Source organism: Malus domestica, chromosome 02 (genome assembly GCF_042453785.1).
Source record: "Malus domestica chromosome 02, GDT2T_hap1".
Classification (NCBI taxonomy): domain Eukaryota; kingdom Viridiplantae; phylum Streptophyta; class Magnoliopsida; order Rosales; family Rosaceae; genus Malus; species Malus domestica.
In genome coordinates, this window is record NC_091662.1 from 7,866,020 (window position 1) to 7,885,749 (window position 19,730).

At 37.8% G+C, this 19,730-nt stretch overlaps 2 protein-coding genes and 2 long non-coding RNA genes across 7 annotated transcripts; 3 read left to right on the plus strand and 1 right to left on the minus strand.

Moving 5' to 3' along the window:
* Positions 1–21: 21 nt before the first annotated feature.
* On the plus strand, positions 22–3,360 carry LOC139192531 (uncharacterized). Its single transcript, XR_011576735.1, has 4 exons — positions 22–200; positions 863–939; positions 1,094–1,665; positions 3,084–3,360. It is a non-coding gene; the product is annotated as an uncharacterized lncRNA (long non-coding RNA).
* Positions 3,361–3,423: 63 nt separating this feature from the next.
* LOC103454875 (uncharacterized) lies at positions 3,424–8,185 on the minus strand. Of its 4 annotated transcripts, XR_011576732.1 has the most exons (8): positions 7,685–8,183; positions 6,982–7,050; positions 6,598–6,752; positions 6,436–6,516; positions 6,244–6,303; positions 5,566–6,144; positions 5,352–5,464; positions 3,424–3,697 (listed from the first exon to the last, which is right to left on the minus strand). It is a non-coding gene; the product is annotated as an uncharacterized lncRNA (long non-coding RNA). The 4 variants fall into 4 exon arrangements; XR_011576731.1 differs by having other exon boundaries at positions 5,352–6,144; positions 7,685–8,185; XR_011576729.1 differs by lacking the exon at positions 3,424–3,697 and having other exon boundaries at positions 4,965–5,464; positions 7,685–8,185.
* Positions 8,186–10,589: 2,404 nt separating this feature from the next.
* Positions 10,590–11,848, plus strand: LOC139190798 (uncharacterized mitochondrial protein AtMg00810-like). The gene is made up of 2 exons (XM_070811278.1): positions 10,590–10,842; positions 11,034–11,848. Exons 1-2 carry the CDS (start codon positions 10,590–10,592, stop codon positions 11,846–11,848), a joined length of 1,068 nt encoding a protein of 355 aa, XP_070667379.1.
* A 2,495-nt stretch (positions 11,849–14,343) lies between these two features.
* LOC114822707 (kinesin-like protein NACK2) lies at positions 14,344–19,711 on the plus strand. Its single transcript, XM_070814742.1, has 9 exons — positions 14,344–14,698; positions 14,924–15,302; positions 15,385–15,468; positions 15,764–16,186; positions 16,276–16,400; positions 16,747–16,945; positions 17,060–18,232; positions 18,346–19,090; positions 19,420–19,711. Exons 4-7 carry the CDS (start codon positions 16,085–16,087, stop codon positions 17,156–17,158), a joined length of 525 nt encoding a protein of 174 aa, XP_070670843.1. The 5' UTR covers positions 14,344–14,698; positions 14,924–15,302; positions 15,385–15,468; positions 15,764–16,084; the 3' UTR covers positions 17,159–18,232; positions 18,346–19,090; positions 19,420–19,711.
* The last annotated feature ends 19 nt before the right edge of the window (positions 19,712–19,730 follow it).

Below are 19,730 nucleotides of genomic sequence, written 5' to 3' on the forward strand. Positions count from 1 at the left end.
TCAGAGGATAATCAGAAAAAAAATAAAATTCGGATTTACCTCTCAGAAATCACTCTGTTTGGCAGACTTTCACGAATCCCCATTGACCGTCATCTGCAACTGTTCTGTGACCCGTCGTCTCCATCTGCACCTGCGCCGTCGTCTCCCTCTTCTTCGTCTACAACTGCTCCGTCGTCTCCTTCATCTGTCTGCAACTCCTGGTGAGTGGTAACCGGTGAGCTTTCGTTGTTTTCGCCAATCTCAGCTTTTACTGATTCAACCCATTCGAAGACAATAATATTATAATACCCATTCGAAGACAATCTAATTTCCCGAGCACAATAATATAATATTATAGTACCCATCCATTCCACTACCCCATAGTCCATTCAAATCTGACGACTTTTGCTTTTCTGTTTTTAACTTTTTAGTTATTATAATATTATTGTATTTTGTATATTATAATATATTATTAGGTAGTAGTATGGATATTTAGATTATAATAACTTTGTTTTTCAAGTTTTAAGACTAATTGCTTGTTGGATAGACTATCTTTCTTACTGTTTAGAGTTTATTGAATAATAAATTTGAATGCTTATTTTATAATGTTTTAGATATATTTATTTTTATTTATTTATTTATTTATACATATTTTTAATTGCCGTATCCCTAACGTATTGTGTCCTCGTTTTTTGAAATTTAACGTATCCTCATATCGTATCGTGTCGTATTCACGTATCCGTGTCCGTGTCCATGCATTCCAAGACATCATGACTTCAGTACACATCTGATCTCCATCTCTGCTTTGTTCATACAGTTGAAAGATTAGCCTAGAGTCCCCGTTAGTTCTTATTTCCTAAATAATTGTGAATTAATGGTGCAGGGGCAACTCCGAAGTTGGTTCTTCAATTGATGAATTTTAAGGGTCTGGGTATTACTCATGTCAAGAGTCATCTTTAAGTAATTGATTTGATCCAATCAATTTCATGATCTATATATATTTTCTGTACTAATTGTACTATATATAAGATTCAATACTTTGATTAAATATAAATTAAGGGTTCATCTCTGATTAATATTGTTCTACATTTTCTGCTTTGATTTTCATCATCAGATGTATAGGAGCAAGAAGATGGAAGAGCCCAATCAAGGTGAACAAATTAACAAATTGCACAGAGGCTCATCTACTCTTCCAATCATTAATACAAAAGTTAGGGTTTACATATTTATAAACTTGAGAGATCTTGCTTTCTTATTATATGACAGATCTAGCATAATAGCTCCAATCAAACGCATAGTGTCTATTTTAATTTTCTCAGTGTTAAATGGCCACTTCTCCTTTACAAAATGGTGCGCTGATGAGCAGATATTATATTATATATTTTACCCTATTCTTAGTTATAATTTATTAGTTTATTTTGGTGAATTTTGATACTTTTGTGATGTATTTTCAATTTAGGACATCCGACTTCCTCTTGAGAAAAAAAGTGATCAAACGGACAAATTTTGTAGTGATTCCAATTGGAGGATGTTCGTGAGTCTTTCGAGATGATTGTATCAAAATTCCAGGTTTCTCTACGAAGCCGTTTGACCGTGATGATGAAATAAAGATCCAGCGCGCAGCTTTCCCAGATTGATGTTTCTGAACGTTTTGGATATTTTGGAGGTCAAGATGGCATATTTTGAGTAAGATTCATTCTTAGGATTTGTAGGGGACGTTTTCAGCTTTTAAAAGAGATATTTTGGGACCAAATCGGAATTGATTTGGTCGATCAAAAGACTAATTTTATGATAATTCCGAATTTTAGTTCAAATAGGAAATCTTTTATTTTCTGTTTTATTATTTTATTATGTTTCTTAGTTTTATTCTAAGGAAAACTAATGAAAATGACTTGAAAACTTTGAGTTTTAATGATAAGGATAAAATAAAGGGTAAAATGAATAGTATCATGTTTGACTTTTTAGTGTAAAAATGTGGTTTTTCGTTAAAGTGAATAGTACCGTGGACTTTTCGCTGAAACTCCCTTTATTCTAAGACCTTTTCTAGGTAGGATTTTATTTTATAATAGTATAAATAAGGCTTTTTAGCCATTAGGGTAAAAGGACGCAACATTGGGGGAAGGGAGCACGCACTAATTTAAAGAGTCTTTCAAGTTTATTTTCTAGTGTTTTCTATCCTTATTTTTAATAATATTTTGTTTATGGTTGTTTGTAACTAATTTCCGTTTGCTAGGGCGAAGTCTTGAGCCTTAGCATGAATATGTAGTCTTTATTCAATTGCTTATGATATTATGCATGTATACTTTGAATTATTAATCACTGTGCTTAAACTGTCTTTGTGCCTTAATGCTTCGCGACCATTAGGATGTTTAGATAAGTAATTTGATGCAATTTGGTTGGAATATCACCGGAGGATTGAGTATTACTTTTTGTGATTAATAATTGTAATTTCACCTAAGACGAATATCACGCTCTTAAGGGTTGCATGGTTTTTCAAAAGGGTTTTCCACAAAACTTAATGAGTCTTGCATGTTCATATTTGATCTGAATATCACAGACGGATTGCATGTTAGATATACGTTCTTGCTTGAATATTACGAGGAGAATATGCATAAGGAAAACATAACCTTCAAAGTTACATGTGTAATTTATAAGTAAATGGTAAAACTACATAGGATTGTTAGGAGGACGGCGGAACCCTAGGCTTTTACAATTTGGTTTTCAAAACTATTTTCTTTAGTTTTTCTTTGTCAATTTATTTAATTGTTTTTATTAAATTCGTTTTTATTATTTTAGGTCATAAATCAAACATTTTCCAAATCTTGTTTTAAATAGTTAATTAAGAATTAGTTTAAATACAAATTATTTATTCAATCACTGTGGACACGACCTTGCTTGAGCCGTTTATACTACAACTACCTTGTTCTTTTGCAAGTATTTTTAAATGTTTTTATCCTTACTTTTGCAGGTGGTAAAATCCTTATCAAGAAATTAGTACCGTTGCCGGGGATTGTTTCAAATAATTTGTGTTTATCATATTCTTATTTAATTATTTTTGTAAATATCTTTTTATCTAGTTGTTGATCTTATTTTTATTTTTGTAGGTTATTGTTTGATTAATTTTGAGAGCAATTCAATGATGAAAGCTACCGGAAGGAGGATTGCCTTTATGGGTTTATTTAGCAGAAAAGGGATTTTATGGATTTAAACCTACAGTTTGTGCCCTTTGTTGTTTAAAGAGCTATGATATTTTGCAATGCCCTGAAAGAGAATGTTTTCCTGAGTTTGTCGAAAAGTATATCAATATGAGAAACAACTCAAAAAGGCATTGGAACAATCCCTATTCAGAGTTCTACACTCCAGGTTTAAAAAAACATCTTTATTTTATGTGGGCATGTAATCAACAGTGTTTTGAGCAACCTAATGTGCCAGAAGAGCTTCCGGTGGAGAACAAAATTTCTATCTTATTGGAATCAACTGAGTTGTACATTAAAAGAATCAATTAAGGATTTCAGATTCAACCATTAAACTGTGGGAAAAGTTATGATGATCAAGAGGAAATTGGTGTAGAAACGGAAGAAGAGATTGGTGTAGGAACTGAAGAGCAATCTGCCACCCATTCACGTCCAGGGGAGAAAGCGGCACATGCTGACCCTATAATCCCACTCGAACTGCTACCCATGTTTATGTACCACCACCAAAACCTTTCCCACAAGGCCTGCAGGAAGACATGAGTGTTAATATGTTAGGGGAGGTTCACACAAATTTAACATCCAATATGTCGCATGATCAATTCTCAAATACACTGATCGATTTGAATACGGGGCAAACAATTACTGATACAGTTTTTGTTGCTGAATTAGACATTCCAGCAGCACAGCAGGCTCAGTTCTACAGTTTTTGTTGCTGAATTAGACATTCCAGCAGCACAGCAGGCTCAGTTCTACATGGGAAAGAAGGGGCAATTTAATGGTAGCCAAATTCTTCGGGCAGTGCAGAAATTGTGGTGCTAAATACAAGGTTTAAGTCAGTTCAGCGGAGACGTAAGCCTTGCTGGAAGGGACCTTATTTGATTTCAAGGACTCAGTCTATGAAAGATTTAGCAACGGAATTTAAATGCACAGTTCAAATCACTCCGTACCAATTGCTAACGTCTGATGTTGTTAAGGAGTGGATAATTCTAAAAGAGCAAGTGATGTGATCATCAATTCTTTCCATCTACGTCCAATTATAACGTTAACTAAAGCGCTAATTGGGAGGCAACCCAATTTTTTCTAACTCTTTTCTTTTTATTTCGTTTATTTTATTTTCCTGTTTTTATTCCTAATTACAAAAATCACAAAAAATAAAAAAAAATCGGAAAATTGAAAAAAAAATGCAATTTTTATTTCTTGTTATTTTTCTCTACTTATCTAATTACGTTTCTGATTTGTGATTGCAGGTTACATTTGGAACTGATTCAGCCTAAACACAACTACTCACGGATTCAGTTTTTGTTGCTGAATTAGACATTCCAGCAACACAGCAGGCTCAGTTCTACATGGGAAAGAAGGGGCAATTTAATGGCAGCCAAATTCTTCGGCCAATGCAGAAATTGTGGGTGCTAAATAAAAAGTTTAAGTCAGTTCAGCGGAGACGTAAGCCTTGCTGGAAGGGACCTTATTTGATTTCAAGGACTCGATCTATGAAAGATTTAGCAACGGAATTTAAATGCACAGTTCAAATAACTCCGTACCAATTGCTAACATCTGATGTTGTTAAGGAGTGGATAATTCTAAGAGAACAAGTGACGTGATCATCAATTCTTTCCATCTACGTCTAGCTATAGACATTAACTAAAGCGCTAATTAGGAGGTAACCCAATTTTTTCTAACTCTTTTCTTTTTATAACGTTTCGGATTTGTGATTGCAGGTTACATTCGGAACTGATTCAGCCTAAACACAACTACTCGTGGATTCACAGCATTCATCTGTTCACCTCAGTATGCATTCAACTATCCAGTCATCACAGCTTTGCATTCAACATTAAGGTGCAGAAATTTAAAAGGAAAGCCAACTGGAGTTTGAGTTTCAAAAACGTTACAGTAGGTTTGCAAAGAAGACTTTGTAATACTTGGACCCACTCCACTCATTCACTCTCGTTTCAATATAAAAATAATAATACCACAATACAAGTTTGGGGGTGGACCGAGTAGTACAGAGGAGACCAGTACTCAAGCTAAGTTCAGATCCAGATTTTGCACGAATTTTCTTCGACTCATCATTCATCACGATTCATGCAAGCACATGAAAAGCAATAAATAAGCATATAGAAATTCACTGATCTAACACATGCGAGAACAGATCAAAGAAGAGGGAGTCGGAAATTATACCTTTGGCTTTGGATCCGAGCATTTCTTGTTTTGTTTTCCAGTGCATCGCCGGATCTGAGATTTTGTAGCAATTCCGTTGTCTCTTCCATGGTACTGACGTCAGCTCAAAGTTCCTTGCACAGAGAAAGACCACATGCATGTGTTAGATCTTGCTACATTTCACTGAAAAAAATCAATCTGAACCGAAACTAACAAAATTTGAGGATGATTTTACCTTCGATATCCCCTCTTCTCAGCTCACTCTGGTATGCTGGGTTTACAGTGATTTGGGGGGGGGGGGGTGTATGTTGCTGCTGGGGTCTTAGTTGCAGCAGGAATGACTACATTAGAGCGAGATTGGAGCGGCTATGGAATGGATGGGTTGTGAGACTGGGCGATGGGCTTAAGGTTAGAGACATGAGAGCATTTCTCATATTTTAGAGAGCGAAGGGGCTGAGACAAATGAAAGAGAGGGTTCTGATATGGAGAATTGGAGATGCAAAGCTCGGGTGTTTTAGCTTTTCAATTAGCATCCTAGGGAACTCACCATCTGGCTGCACGACACGTGTACAAATCTGGAGCCTTCCCTGTCTATCCGAGAAGGCTGTTTTGAAATGGGGAAATAAAGAGCCGTTTGGCCCTGGGTTTGATGAAAAGATGAGCAGTTGGCTCTGGGCAGAGCAAAACCCAAAAACATGTACTGAAAAGTCATGTACACTTTGTGTTTTTGGGTCCAATTCCAAAACATAACCAGAATCATGACCCATACATTAATCCGCAACTTAACATTTACTTTCTTCTTCCCCACCTCTTACTGTAGAAGTAAATTGGCGCATTAGAGGAATCCAATTATACTTTCATTGGACATTATATACTAGTAAAAGTGCGACAAGGGGAATGGAAAACAACATACCACGCCCTCATCTGGGTTTTCCAGATTGATATTTGGATGTATCCACCCAGTGCGGTTCGCCTACCCAAAAAGAAGATAACATGTCAAGAACTACACTTCGAGCCAAACAAACAAGAATTGTATTTGGTCCTTACGTATATAAGGTCTGGAAACTGTACAGTTTTTCCAAGTTGAAAACATCACGTAAGTTACCTGTAGTGCTGCAACAGCTTCTACAGCACCAGATGCTCCCAGTAGGTGACCAATCATGGACTTTGTAGAGTTCACTCTCAACTGTAAAACGTAAAGATCTCATCGAACATGGAAATACAGGAATCAAGAAAACAGACGATGCATGTTATGTACTGTTGTTACCTCAGGATTCTGGCCAAAACAATGAATCAGAGCATTATACTCCTTGACATCTCCGGCCGGCGCGGATGTGGCATGTGCATTAATGTAATTAACATCTTCCCTAGACACCCCAGATTGTTCTAAAGCCTTTTCAATGCAGAGAATAACCCCGGCCCCTGTTTCCAAGGACATCAATAAAAAAAAACCATATTGCATAGTAAGATAGAGATGAATGATTAGAAAACGTGTTTGTGAGACCATAGAGCTTGAGGGAACCACAGGATACGTCCCTACGGACTTTGCACCTTCAACCTTACAGACGATGTGATCCTATACAGAAAGAAAAAAAGGATATCCAGACAGACACCCAAGTGCCATTGCCAAGGTCATAGATTTAGAAGATACCTTAGCATGTTCTAACTCTTCTAGATGCAAAACGCCAGCTCCTTCCCCCATAACAAAGCCATCACGGTTCTGTCCAAAAACCAAAAACAAGATTTCGTTAAAAACAACACCTGTTAAACGTTTAACTTATTCTTTCGCAATGCAATAACTTTGCACTTGTTAAACGTTTCTAAAATTAAGAAACTCAACTCTCAAGCTCTGTAGACATGACTAGGTTTAGATATAAATTACGAACACATCATTTCAAAAAAGCTGACTAGATTCCAACACAAATTTACATTGAGACAACCAATATATGACATGCCTTTCGATGATTTTTACCATTATTGTTCTTAACAATATTTACAGAAGTTTCATCATATAACCAATCACAGTGGAAATAAAAGAATAAATGAATCTAGCATAGTTATTGGTCGCATTACACTATCCCAAGGGCGTGATGCTTTGGTCGGATCATTGTTTCTTTGTGACAGTGCTCTGCATGCGACAAAGCCTCCCAATCCTCCAGTAATTGCATAAGAACTAGATTATTGTACGTGCAAATCTGAGTAAAACTAAGAAATAACATTTGCAAAGAATGGGAGCAATGTTGACTTTGTATTTTAGGTAGGATTCCTAATTGATATCAATTCCGTGTAATCTCCTGTAATCTCGTGTAATTAGTTTTCTTCCTACGTTAGGGTTGTACACCTTGTATAAATACCTCTCATTGAGAAGAATAAAATCATCACTCAAAGCATTCTCTTCTTGGCACCAGAGCTAGGTAAGAAAAAAAAAAGCAGTGCGCTGTGCGCAGAAACAAAATCACCAGCCGCGCAGCCAGTTGTGTTGCGCCATCCGACCAGCGAGCGACGCCGTCGTTGCTGACCTGAGAACCCAGAACTACCAGCCGCACATCCAGTTGTGCAGCGCGCCGTCCGACCAGCGAGCGACGCCGTCGTTGCTGATCCGAGTTCACCGAGCCGCTCCCTGCATCCACCACCACAAACCAAGATTTAACCCGCTACCTGAAGTTTGTCCCAGATTCCGGGTAGACCTAAATCGCCATCGCCTTGAACCACGGCTTTCTACTGTTGGTTTCATCTGCACCACAAGATTTCGACCGCAAATCTATTTTTTTTTGTGCCCAGACTCCGTGACCCACTTGCTGCTATCTTGAAGAACAGCAGAAAAAATGGTGCTATTGCGAAAAGAAAAAGGAAAAAGAGTTGATGTGCTATTGCAGAAAGAAGAAAGAGAAAAGGGGTTTTTTGTTTTAAAAAAAAGTAGGAGGGACGGATGAAGAAGTAAAGAAAGAGGAAAAAGACAAAAAAAAAGGGAGAAGAAAGAAGGAAACAGCAAAAAAAATAATAATAATAATTTGTTTGTTTTTTGGTCATTGTTTTACAGGACCTTTGGTTGGAAGTTTGGACGTTACCAATCACCCATACACATTGCAGCAAACTCATCCAGAACAATGGCGGTCCAAACTCATGCACTGATTGCCAAAGCTAAGGTAGCTTCTAAACATACAGACAACGATGGTAAGACTTTAAAAGTTTCTGCATCTGTTACGAATAATACATGGATAATTGATTCCAGTGCTATTGAACATATGATTTGTGAGACAGGTACAAATCCTAAAACCATCCACCAAAACCGTTGTGAGTGTTGCCAACGGTAATGTTGTTCCCATTATTGGAGAAGGCACTGTCTCCCTGTCAGATACCCTTAGTCTTGATACCGTGCTTGTTGTTCCTTCTCTTGACTATAATTTATTATCTGTTGCTCAAATTACTGTCGTCCTGCATTGTCTTGTGATTTTTTGGCCTTCCTTTTGTGTTTTTAAGGACATTCGGACTCGCAAGACGATTGGTTATGGTATTAGGAAGGGGAAGCTCTACTACTTGGAGCTGACATCGAACAGTTCCCGAATGTTGACTCACACTCTTGCGGTGGAAGGAAATTAGGGGGATATGAATAAAGCTTCGGAGGTTTGGTTGTGGCATCGTCGACTTGGACATGCTTCTTTCGGCTATTTACGGAGGTTGTTTCCTAGCCTATTTGTTAAGCATGATGTTTCTAGCTTTAAATGTGGTGTTTGTGAACTAGCTAAAAGTCATCGTGCTTTATTTCCATCCAGTTTGAATAAAAGTTCTGTTCCATTTATGATAATTCATTCTGATGTTTGGGGTCCATCTAAAATTGCTACATTTGGTGGTGCTAATTGGTTCGTTACTTTTATTGATGACTGCACGCGTATGACTTGGGTTTGTTTGATGAAATTCAAAAGTGAAGTTACTTCTTTATTTCAGCAGTTTTACAAAATGGTCCAAGTACAATATATATAAGTCACAAATACAGGTTCAGGTTCTCAGGAATGATAATGGTGGCGAATATGTTCTCAGGAATGATAATGGTGGCGAATATGTTAACTCTGAACTTCGTGCCTTTCTTGACCATCATGGGATTGTTCATCAAACTACATGTCCATATACTCCACAACAAAATGGGGTTGCCGAACGCAAGAACCGTCAGCTTCTGGAGGTTGTTCGTGCTTCTTTACTCGAGGCGCATCTTCCGTTATCCTATTGGGGAGAAGCTCTCACCTTAGCTGCGTATCTCATTAATCGTGTTCCATCCCGATCGGTTGATTTTTAAACACCTCTTCAGGCACTTTCTTCACATGTTGATGCTCATGCAGTCCCTAATCTTCCACCTCATGTGTTTGGTTGTGTGGCCTTCGTTCATCTTCATGAACAACAGCGAAGTAAGTTTGAACCTCAGGCCTTACGATGTGTGTTTGTGGGGTATGCATCTAGGCAGAAAGGATACCGTTGTTATCACCCTCCGACGAATAAGTTGTTTGTCACTATGGATGTTGCGTTTCATGAGAATGATATGTACTTTGCCAATCCCGAGTCTTCACTTCAGGGGGAGAATCAGAAAGTAGTTCAAACTCTTGATTATACTATTTCAGATATAGATAGAGTGAATGATTTGGATTTAAGTGGTGATGTCTTGGAAATAAGTGGTGATCATTCACACGAAAACAATGATGTGAATGAATTGGAATTAAGTGGTAATGTCTTGAGGACAAGTGGTGATCATTCACATGGAAACAATGTTGAAAACCTTGAAAGGGACGAGTCGACATCGCCAGATAACTCATTACCTGATAGCTCACTGCCAGTTTCCTCACCACAGGACAGCCCTGTGTCGCCAGCTACCTCACAGTCGATCTCAAGTCCCAATAACCATAATCAATTGTCTTCGATCCCGGATGCACCACTACCACGTCGTCTCCCTGATCGCGTTAACCGAGGTATTCCTAAACTTACTTATGAAGCCGACCCTAAATGCGAAACTAGGTATCCGGTGAGTAAGCCCAACCCTGAGTCTAATGTGTTATACCTGTTAAGTAATTATGTGTCTACCAGTCACCTGTCAAAATCAAACAAGTTGTTTGTGCATCAATTATCTACTGTATCTATTCCTAACAGTGTGCAGGAGGCTTTAGCTGATCCACGTTGGCAAACAGCAATGAATGAAGAGTTGAAGTCTTTGAAGAAGAATGCTACCTGGGAGATCACAGATTTGCCAGCTAGCAAGAAACCTGTGGGATGCAAATGAGTCTATACTGTGAAATACAAAGCAGATGGGACAGTGGATCGTTTCAAGGCAAGACTGGTAGCAAAAGGATACATCAAAAATATGGAATTGACTACACAGATACATTTGCACCTGTAGCCAAGATCAACACAGTTCATGTTTTGTTGTCCTTGGCTGCAAATCTTAATTGGCCCTTACAATTCGATGTGAAGAACACCTTCTTGCATGGAGACTTGACAGAAGAGATTTATATGAATCTTCTACCGGGATGTAATGCTCCACATAAAAAAAAGTGTGCAGGTTGAAGAAATCCTTATATGGTTTAAAGCAGTCCCCTCGGTCATGGTTTGGAAGATTCACAAAATCTATGAGAGCATTTGGCTACAAACAAAGTCACTCTGATCATACTCTGTTCCTGAAAAGACGAAATGGGAAACTTACTGCACTTAGTGTGTATGTAGATGATATGGTGGTAGCAGGTAATGACCCAGAAGAACGTGCAGCCTTGCAAAGATATTTGTCTACAGAATTTGAGATGAAAGACCTTGGATCCTTGAAATATTTTTTAGGGATTGAGGTATCGAGAAGCAGTTCAGGAATTTTCTTATCACAGAGGAAGTATATTATTCATTTGTTGCACAAAACTGGCATGTCAGCTTGTCAACCAATAGCTACACCATTAGAAGAAGGATTGAAGCTTAGTGTTGATCCTAATCAGGTACCAGTTGACAAAGGGAGATACCAAAGGTTAGTAGGTCGTTTAATGTACTTGGCACACATAAGACCGGACCTTGCTTATGCCTTAAGTGTAGTGAGTCAATACATGCATAATCCTGGAGAACAACATATGAATGTAGTGATGAGAATTTTGAGATATTTGAAGGGAAGTCCCGGCAAAGGAATTTTGTTTAAAAGGAATAATCATCTTAGAGTTGAAGGTTATACTGATGCAGATTGGACAGATTCAATTGATGATAGGCGCTCAACATCAGGTTACTTTACATTCGTTGGGGTTAACTTGGTTACATGGAGAAGTAAGAAACAGAATGTGGTTGCCCGTTCCAGTTCAGAAGCTGAATATAAAGGTATGGCTTTGGGGATTTGTGAAATTATGTGGCTTAAGCTCCTACTTCGTGATTTGGGTATACTACATGATCAGCCCATGAAATTATTTTGTGATAATAAAGTTGCCCGTGACATTGCACATAATCCGGTACAACATGATAGAACAAAGCATGTTGAAGTTGATCGGTTCTTCATCAAAAAAAAAAATTAGAAGGAAAAATAATTGAGCTACCGACAATAAGAACAGAAGATCAGTTGGCAGATATCCTCACGAAAACTGTTTCAAGTCATTAGTTTTCAAGTTTCTTACACAAGTTGGGCATGAGTAACATATATGCACCAAATTGAGGGGGAGTGTTGACTTTGTATTTTAGGTAGGATTCCTAATTGACATCAATTCCGTGTAATCTCCTGTAATCTCGTGTAATTAGTTTTCTTCCTACGTTAGGGTTGTACACCTTGTATAAATACCTCTCATTGAGAAGAATAAAATCATCATTCAAAGCATTCTCTTCTAGCAATACCAAGAGGTATCATCACTGAATCTGAACCATCACAGAGCATAAGGTCCTGCGTAAGATTTCAAAGAAAATTGTATATCAGTTATTATAATATACTTAAAGATCGTTCATCAGTATATCATTATTTTCAATTTTGCATCGAAACTACCACTAAATTACTTCACGTTGTAGGAATACTTACTGCATTGGCTTTAATGATATGATTTGCCGAATTCAAAGTACAGAAGCTGCTTGTAGCACAAGCAGTAGAGGTTGAATAGTTTGGGACCATCCAACCCTGCAAGTGTAAGAGTAAATATCAGTTAAAAGGACAAGTACAAAATCAGCAGCCATCACGAAGTGTAAGAGTATATATATTATAATCTCACAAGATCCATTGCGAGCATGGCAGAACCCATATTTGTGGTTGTGAAAGGTGCACAGAAAGGGTTCACCTTCTTATAGGAAAACCGTAAAGCTTCAATTGCATCATAGAAGATCCGTTCAATATCAAAACACAAAATGGATTTATCAAACATGACTGAAGTGATGAAAAACGCATCAGATCTTGTCCCAAAATCAGATTTTGTGGATCAGTGTGAGATTATCTGGCTTGGAATTTAATTTCTGTGAAAAGAATCTTTTGCGTTTACAAGATGTTTTACTACAGGGGAGAGATACTAGAAGAGAATGTTTTGAATGATGATATATTCTTCTCTATAAGAGGAACTTATAGGTGTACAACCCTAACATAAAAGGAAAGAAAACTAATTACAAGTGATTACATGGGATTACATATCAATTAGGGATCCTACCTAAAATACAAAAGTCAACACTTCCCCTCAAGTTGGTGCATATATGTCGCTTATGCCCAACTTGTGTAAGAAACTTGAAAACTTGTGACTCGAAACAACTGTTGTGAGGATATCTGTCAACTGATCTTCTGTTCTTATCGCCGGTACTTCAATTATTTTCCCTTCCAGTTTTTCTTTGATGAAGAACCGATCAACTTCAACATGCTCTGTTCTATCATGTTGTACCGGATTATGTGCAATGTCATGAGCAGCTTTATTATCACAAAATAATTTCATGGATTGATCATATTGTATACCCAAATCACTTAACAGAAGCTTAAGCCACAAAATTTCACAAATCCCCAAAGCCATACCTCTGTATTCTGCTTCTGCACTGGAACGGGTAACCACATTCTGTTTCTTACTTCTCCATGTAACCAAGTTACCCCCAACAAACGTAAAGTAACCTGATGTTGAGCGTCTATCATCAATGAAACCTGCCCAGTCTGCATCAGTATAACCTTCAACACTAAAGTGATTATTCTTTTTAAACAAAATTCCTTTGCCCGGACTTCCCTTCAAATATCGCAATATTCTCATCATGACATTCATATGTAGTTCTCTAGGATCATGCATGTATTGACTCACTACACTCAAGGCATAAGCAAGGTTCGGTCTTGTGTGTGCCATATACATCAAAAGGCTTACTAACCTTTGGTATCTTCCTTTGCCAACTAGTACTTGATTAGGATCAACACTAAGCTTCAATCCTTCTTCTAATGGTGTAGCTATTGACTGACAAGCTGACATGCCAGTTTCGTGCAACAAATCAATAATATACTTTCTCTGAGACAAGAAAATTCCAGAACTGCTTCTCAACACCTCAATCCCTAAAAAATATTTCAGGAATCCAAGGTCCTTCATTTCAAATTCTGTAGACAGGTATCTTTGCAAGGCCGCACGTTCTTCCGGATCATTACCTGTTACCACCATATCATCTACATACACAATATGTGCAGTAAGCTTCCCATTCTGTCTTTTCAGGAACAAAGTATGATCAGAGTTACTTTGTCTGTAACCAAATGCTCTCATAGATTTTATGAATCTTCCGAACCATGCTCGAGGGGACTGCTTTAAGCCATACAAAGATTTCTTCAACCTGCACACTTTTCTTTTGTATTTATCTGGAGCATTACATCCCGGTGGAAGATCCATATAAATCTCTTCTGTCAAGTCTCCATGCAAGAAGGCGTTCTTCAAATCGAACTGTTGTAAGGGCCAATTAAGATTTGCAGCCAAGAATTCAAAACGAGTCTGATAGATTCAGTTTCTGTGCTTTATATTTTAGGTTTTTGGCAATGCACATGATTTCTTTATGCTAATGCTTTGATTCCGTTGTTGAACCAATTTGTTTCTGTTAAATTTTGCATGCAAGAAAAGTAGTCTCTTTGTCACCATTAGGAAATCTCTCGATTGTTCTAGATCGAAATGTGAATTTTTATTATCGGTGATGATTCCGATTGATTTGGCTTCTGTTGTCCTTAGAGTGGAGGTTATAAGTGAAGATGATGCAGGGGACACCAACAACACCTTCGGCTAAGCTGCGAAGGACTCCGTGTTCCACTCCGGGTGGTTCAGTTCGTTTGAGGCCGCTGAACAGGCGAGAGCAGGCAATGTATGATCTTATAGCTTGGGACTGCTTGGATGAACACACTATAGTTTTCAAGAATCCGAATCATGAGCGGCATTCAAACCCGTAAACCTTTGGTATGCATCACTGGAAAACTTTCATATTCTTCTTGTGCTTTCGCTAGTCTTATTATGTTCGCTGCTGAATTCTGTCAACCGCGCAGAGGTTCCGATGTGTGAGAATATTTTGATGTACGATATTGTAATTTTTGGTACATTCCTTTTTGTTTTCTTCGGAGTCAAGTTTCTAGGCAGAGTTGTTTTTACTCAAGTAACTTATTTGTTGTGATTTAAATGCGACAGGAATGAACGGTAACTGAACATCTAGCTGCTAACTTGTAGACTTCTATATACATTATATCCCGTGCAACATGGTCTTCTGCTGATTCTAAGTTGCCACATTTTCTTTTGAGAGCTACAATTTTTGCATACGGGCAGACTAGTAGTGGTAAGACATTTACCATGAGAGGAATCACCGAAAATGCAGTGAGGGACATCTTCAAACACATGAAGAATGTACGTCATAGTTCATACCATGACCATATAGCCTTTGGAATCCTCTCGTAGACGCCAGAAAGGGATTTTTGTTTTGAAATTTTCTGCTTTGGAGAACTACAATGAAACTGTTGTTGATCTTCTGAAACGCAAATCTGGCTCACTTTGGCTTTTGGATGACTCTGAGGTATTTACAAGAAACTTTCATGATCGAGATCAAATGGATTCCTTTTCATGCTCTAACATTTCATTCCCCCTTTTTAATGTAGAAGGGCACCATAGTTGACAAGCCACAGGAAGAAATTGTTGAGAAGTTGGCGAACATTTGAGGCACTTAATTGGAATTTGTGAAGGTAATGTGTTAATTTAAGTTCATTGCAAATTATAAGGTGTTTGTCCAAAACTGAGATGATTTGTTGAATTGATGGTGTACAATTGTTGTTCCTATGAACAAATGTGGTGTTAACTATCTGATTGTAATCGTCTTTCCTAAGCTACTGGCAGTAACTTCTTATCATCCAGTGAACATATTTTCCCATTTGAATGAGAATTGGTGACAAAATGTTAAAACCTTTCTGCATTGCATAAGATGATCCGTGCATCATATTTTCTGTTTTGTATGATCTAATTGTAAAGTTGTCTTTGCAGCTCAAAGGCAAGTGGGAGAAACTGCCCTAAATGATAAAAGCTCAAGATCACATCAGATAATAAGGCTGGTATACATGATGAATTGATATTTTTTAAAATGTTTCATGAAAGGTTGACTCTTATATAGTGCTTTATGAAGACCGTAATATTAGCTTGTCATCCTCCTTTATTTTCGGTTCTTCCTTTCTTGAGTTGGAATCTTCCTTTCTTGAGTTGGAAACTTGGGTTACACAATTGAAGTTGAGTCAAGTTTCCTCTGCAGAACAATGTTAATGTGGCAGCCATAAGTCATCATGCATACAAGCATTATTTTACTCGAGCATGCATAAGGTAAAAATCACCAATTTGTTTATTTTTTTCCAGACCATAGAAAATAGCCTCCGGGAGAGTTCAAGGTCTGTGAAGGCTTTTGGAGCGAGTTTGGTATGTTTATCCTCACTCAGGTTTTTTGGTAGTAAACAAGAACAAAATTTTCTTCCATGGAATTTTACTAGAATTCTGGATATCTGCAGAACCTTGTGGACCTTGCTGGAAGTGAGCATGCCTCCCAAACAAATGCAGATGGTGCAAGATTGAAGGAAGGCAGTCACATTAACCGTAGCTTGTTGACACTCACAACCATTATCAGGAAGCTAAGGTAAAGCTGTTGTCAAAATGTTGATGACTTAGAGCATCTGTAGCTCTTGTTCCTTTAGTTTTGTGCTATATGTTCATGTTCAACTTATCCTAATCCTGCCTTTTGCTTTGGTGGAAACAAAAACCTTGAACTTATTTGCATTTTAGCATGAAAAGCTCTAATTTACGCAAACAGACACAAATTCGTGAAATTACATGGTACTCATCTGTGAGCATGAAAGTCCATGCTCAGCAGTGGTATCTAAAAAAGAAAAGTACTTTTTTTGCGATAATAATGGAGAATTCCTGTATTGTAATGTGTTGAAAATGTAAGTGCATGCAAGCTATCTAACAAGTCTTTCTTTCAGTGGTGGAAAAAGAAGTGGTCACATACCATATCGGGATTCAAAACTTACTCGACTACTGCAGTCTTCACTTGGGGGAAATGCTCAGACAGCGATTATATGCACCATTAGCCCAGCCTTGAGTCATGTAGAGCAAACAAGGAACACACTCTCGTTTGCAACTAGTGCCAAGGAAGTCACTAATAGTGTGAAAATAAACATGGTACACGAGTTAACTGCAATTCCTTCTCTGCATTGTGTAACCTCGTATACACTTCTTGCAAATTAGTTAGTCTTAAAGATAAAACTAGCCTAACCTTGTGTAAATAATTTACAGAAGGAAGTAGCCAGACTTGAAGCGGAGTTACAAAGTCCAGAGCCTTCTTATTTGAGGTCTATACTGGAAGAAAAGGACTTGAAAATCCAACAGGTATGATGCTCGGAAATACAAAAAGATTTCTGTTTATCAAATTTTAATATTTTAGTCAACCTCGAGTCCTAGAGATTCTGTTCAATTGATGGGAATGAAGATTGAAAATCATGCTTTTCGGCGTACATTCAAAATCATGTTTGCTCATTTGGTTTCCATCCACCAAAGTTACAATATGGAATAGTGATAAAAGGATAATTCCTCCCTGCCCCTATCTCCCAGATAAATTATCCAAAATAAATAATGTCCTTCTATGTATGTGCTTACTTTTAAGTTTTAACTGTAAAGAAACTTCATTTTAAAGATGGAAAGGGAAAGTGCAGAAGGTACTATTGGGGTCGGACCAATGTGGACCTTCTGGTCAAGTCGCTATGTGTCTTTCTTTTCCTGGAGAGAATGAAACAGTTCCTACTCATAGTAGGGAGATCAGTTGCTTCTACAGATCCATCCATGCTTGTGAATGAAATACGAAAGCTTGAGCAAAGACAGAAACAGCTTGGTGATGAGGCAAATCGAGCACTTGAAGTACTGCTTGAGGAGGTAGCTTTGCATCAGCTGGGAAATAAAGAAACCGCTGAAACTACAGCAAGGCTTCTGTCTGAAATAAAGGAAATACAAGCCGTTAGATCCATTTCAGAAGAATCTGTGACTGCTGAAAGGGCCAACTTGAAAGATGAGATCAGTCGATGGCAAACTCAGGCAGAAGATATTAAATCTTTAGAAAGGAAGCTTGAGAATGTTCAGAAATCAATAGACCAGGTGGTTGTTTCATTTTCAAATAGTGAGGAAAATTAAGAATGCAAGGCCCCGTCGAAAAAGAAAAAGATCCTTCCTTTCAACTTGAGAAACAGTCCAAACATGCAGCATCCAATTCGTTCCCCTTGCTCACCTCTGAACCCTTCTCGTAGAGTGATGGATTATGAGACTGAGAACAAGGCGCCGGAGAACAACATGCAACTCCTAGTGATGACACAGTGGCTGGGAGTGGTAAAGTTACTTCACCAAAGAGTGATGAAAATGGTACCCGTAAATCATCCAAAGAGGGAAGTTCTGTTGTGCAGCATTCAAGCACAGTTATGGGTGATGTTTCTATCACTATCTTGTGTTCTTGAGCTTTAAATCCTGTTGTGTTGCAATTATTGTGGTTTAATTCAAGGGCTTAATTCCCTGCATGCATCCCTTTCTTTTTCCAGATTCCGACAAAGGAAAACAGACGAATTCGAGCCAGGTCACCCTCATGTCAGCCACACATCACACAGCCCTCAGGCTCTCGGGTGATGGATTCCCGCCTGGCCTGTCCACCGGGGCTCCCCTGAGCCCCATTGCCTGCATGGGCTGGAGCCAATTGCTAGGGCAATTGGGTGATTGGAATCGCCGGTCCATCGGGCTAAAGAGCACGCTGGACTTGCTCTTAATTGTATTTAAATGTATATGTGAAGGAGTTTTCTCACTTCAGATCATTGTGAACCCCGACTCGTGATTAAACAGTAGTCCTACAAGTCTACCGTCTCTGCGTGGATGCTTGATTAATAAAGACAGGAACAGAGGAGTAGTAGTCGCTTAACATGTTCATCCAAATTATGTAGTTCTTTGATCACCTTGTAGAAATTTTGTACTTATAATTTCATTTCTCCATGTAGGTTTATATATCTGAATAAAACTAAGTTTTTAGGTAATTAATGTTGAATTCATATTACTTCTTTCATTCACGTATCTGAAAAATGCCCGGATTTAACTGAAAAGGTACACATCATGCCTTTCTTTTGGATGCTCGACTGTTGTGGTTTCCATGTTTTTGTGATTTCTAGAATATTAACCCTTCAATATATAATCCTATTCATTTCTGTTCTCATTTATCCACAGATTGCTGAGGAGGCAATGGTCCTATTGATTCAACATTATCCTTCGACGTCAGTTCAAAGTTACAAGTAAACTGAGGTATGCAAAGGTTGTATGTGTTAACTACTAGTGCAGATGTTCTCTTCCGTTTCTCATGTTAATATTTTTCAAGTTAGTTCACGTAGAAGAGTTGTGAGTCGTATAGGTATTGCTTGAGCACTGTGGTCAAACTCATAGAGTATGATGGCGGGTCAAGGTGAGTGAAAGAAGGGAAACAAATATGAAATAGTTTACAAAGTAAATAGTTCTTTATAGGTTTTATCTACTATGTCTTACTCACTCAGAGTCACAGATATCTTTAGGATATAAATGTGGTTTCTGTTTTTGTAATAACTAGCCACCTACAGATGAAATCTTTGTTTCTGCAGATTGAAAACTAATATTATATTACTGAGAAGAGCAAATATTGGAGAAGCTTTTCTCTATTGCTGGCATTTGAGGACTGAATCGGTAGATTTCTATTGATATCAACTTTGAGATGATTTGTAGATGACTTTATCTTGTAGAAATGACTTTCCATTGGTTTGATTATCTTTATGATATTTCCGTTTTTTATTAATGATATTTTTAGATTTTAGGTAAGAGAAAAGCAAGTGTAAGTGATAGAATGGAAGATATTAGTCTTTGATTTGAAGTTGTGATTAGTAGATTTTTGTTACAGTCGCTAGTTGTCACTAAT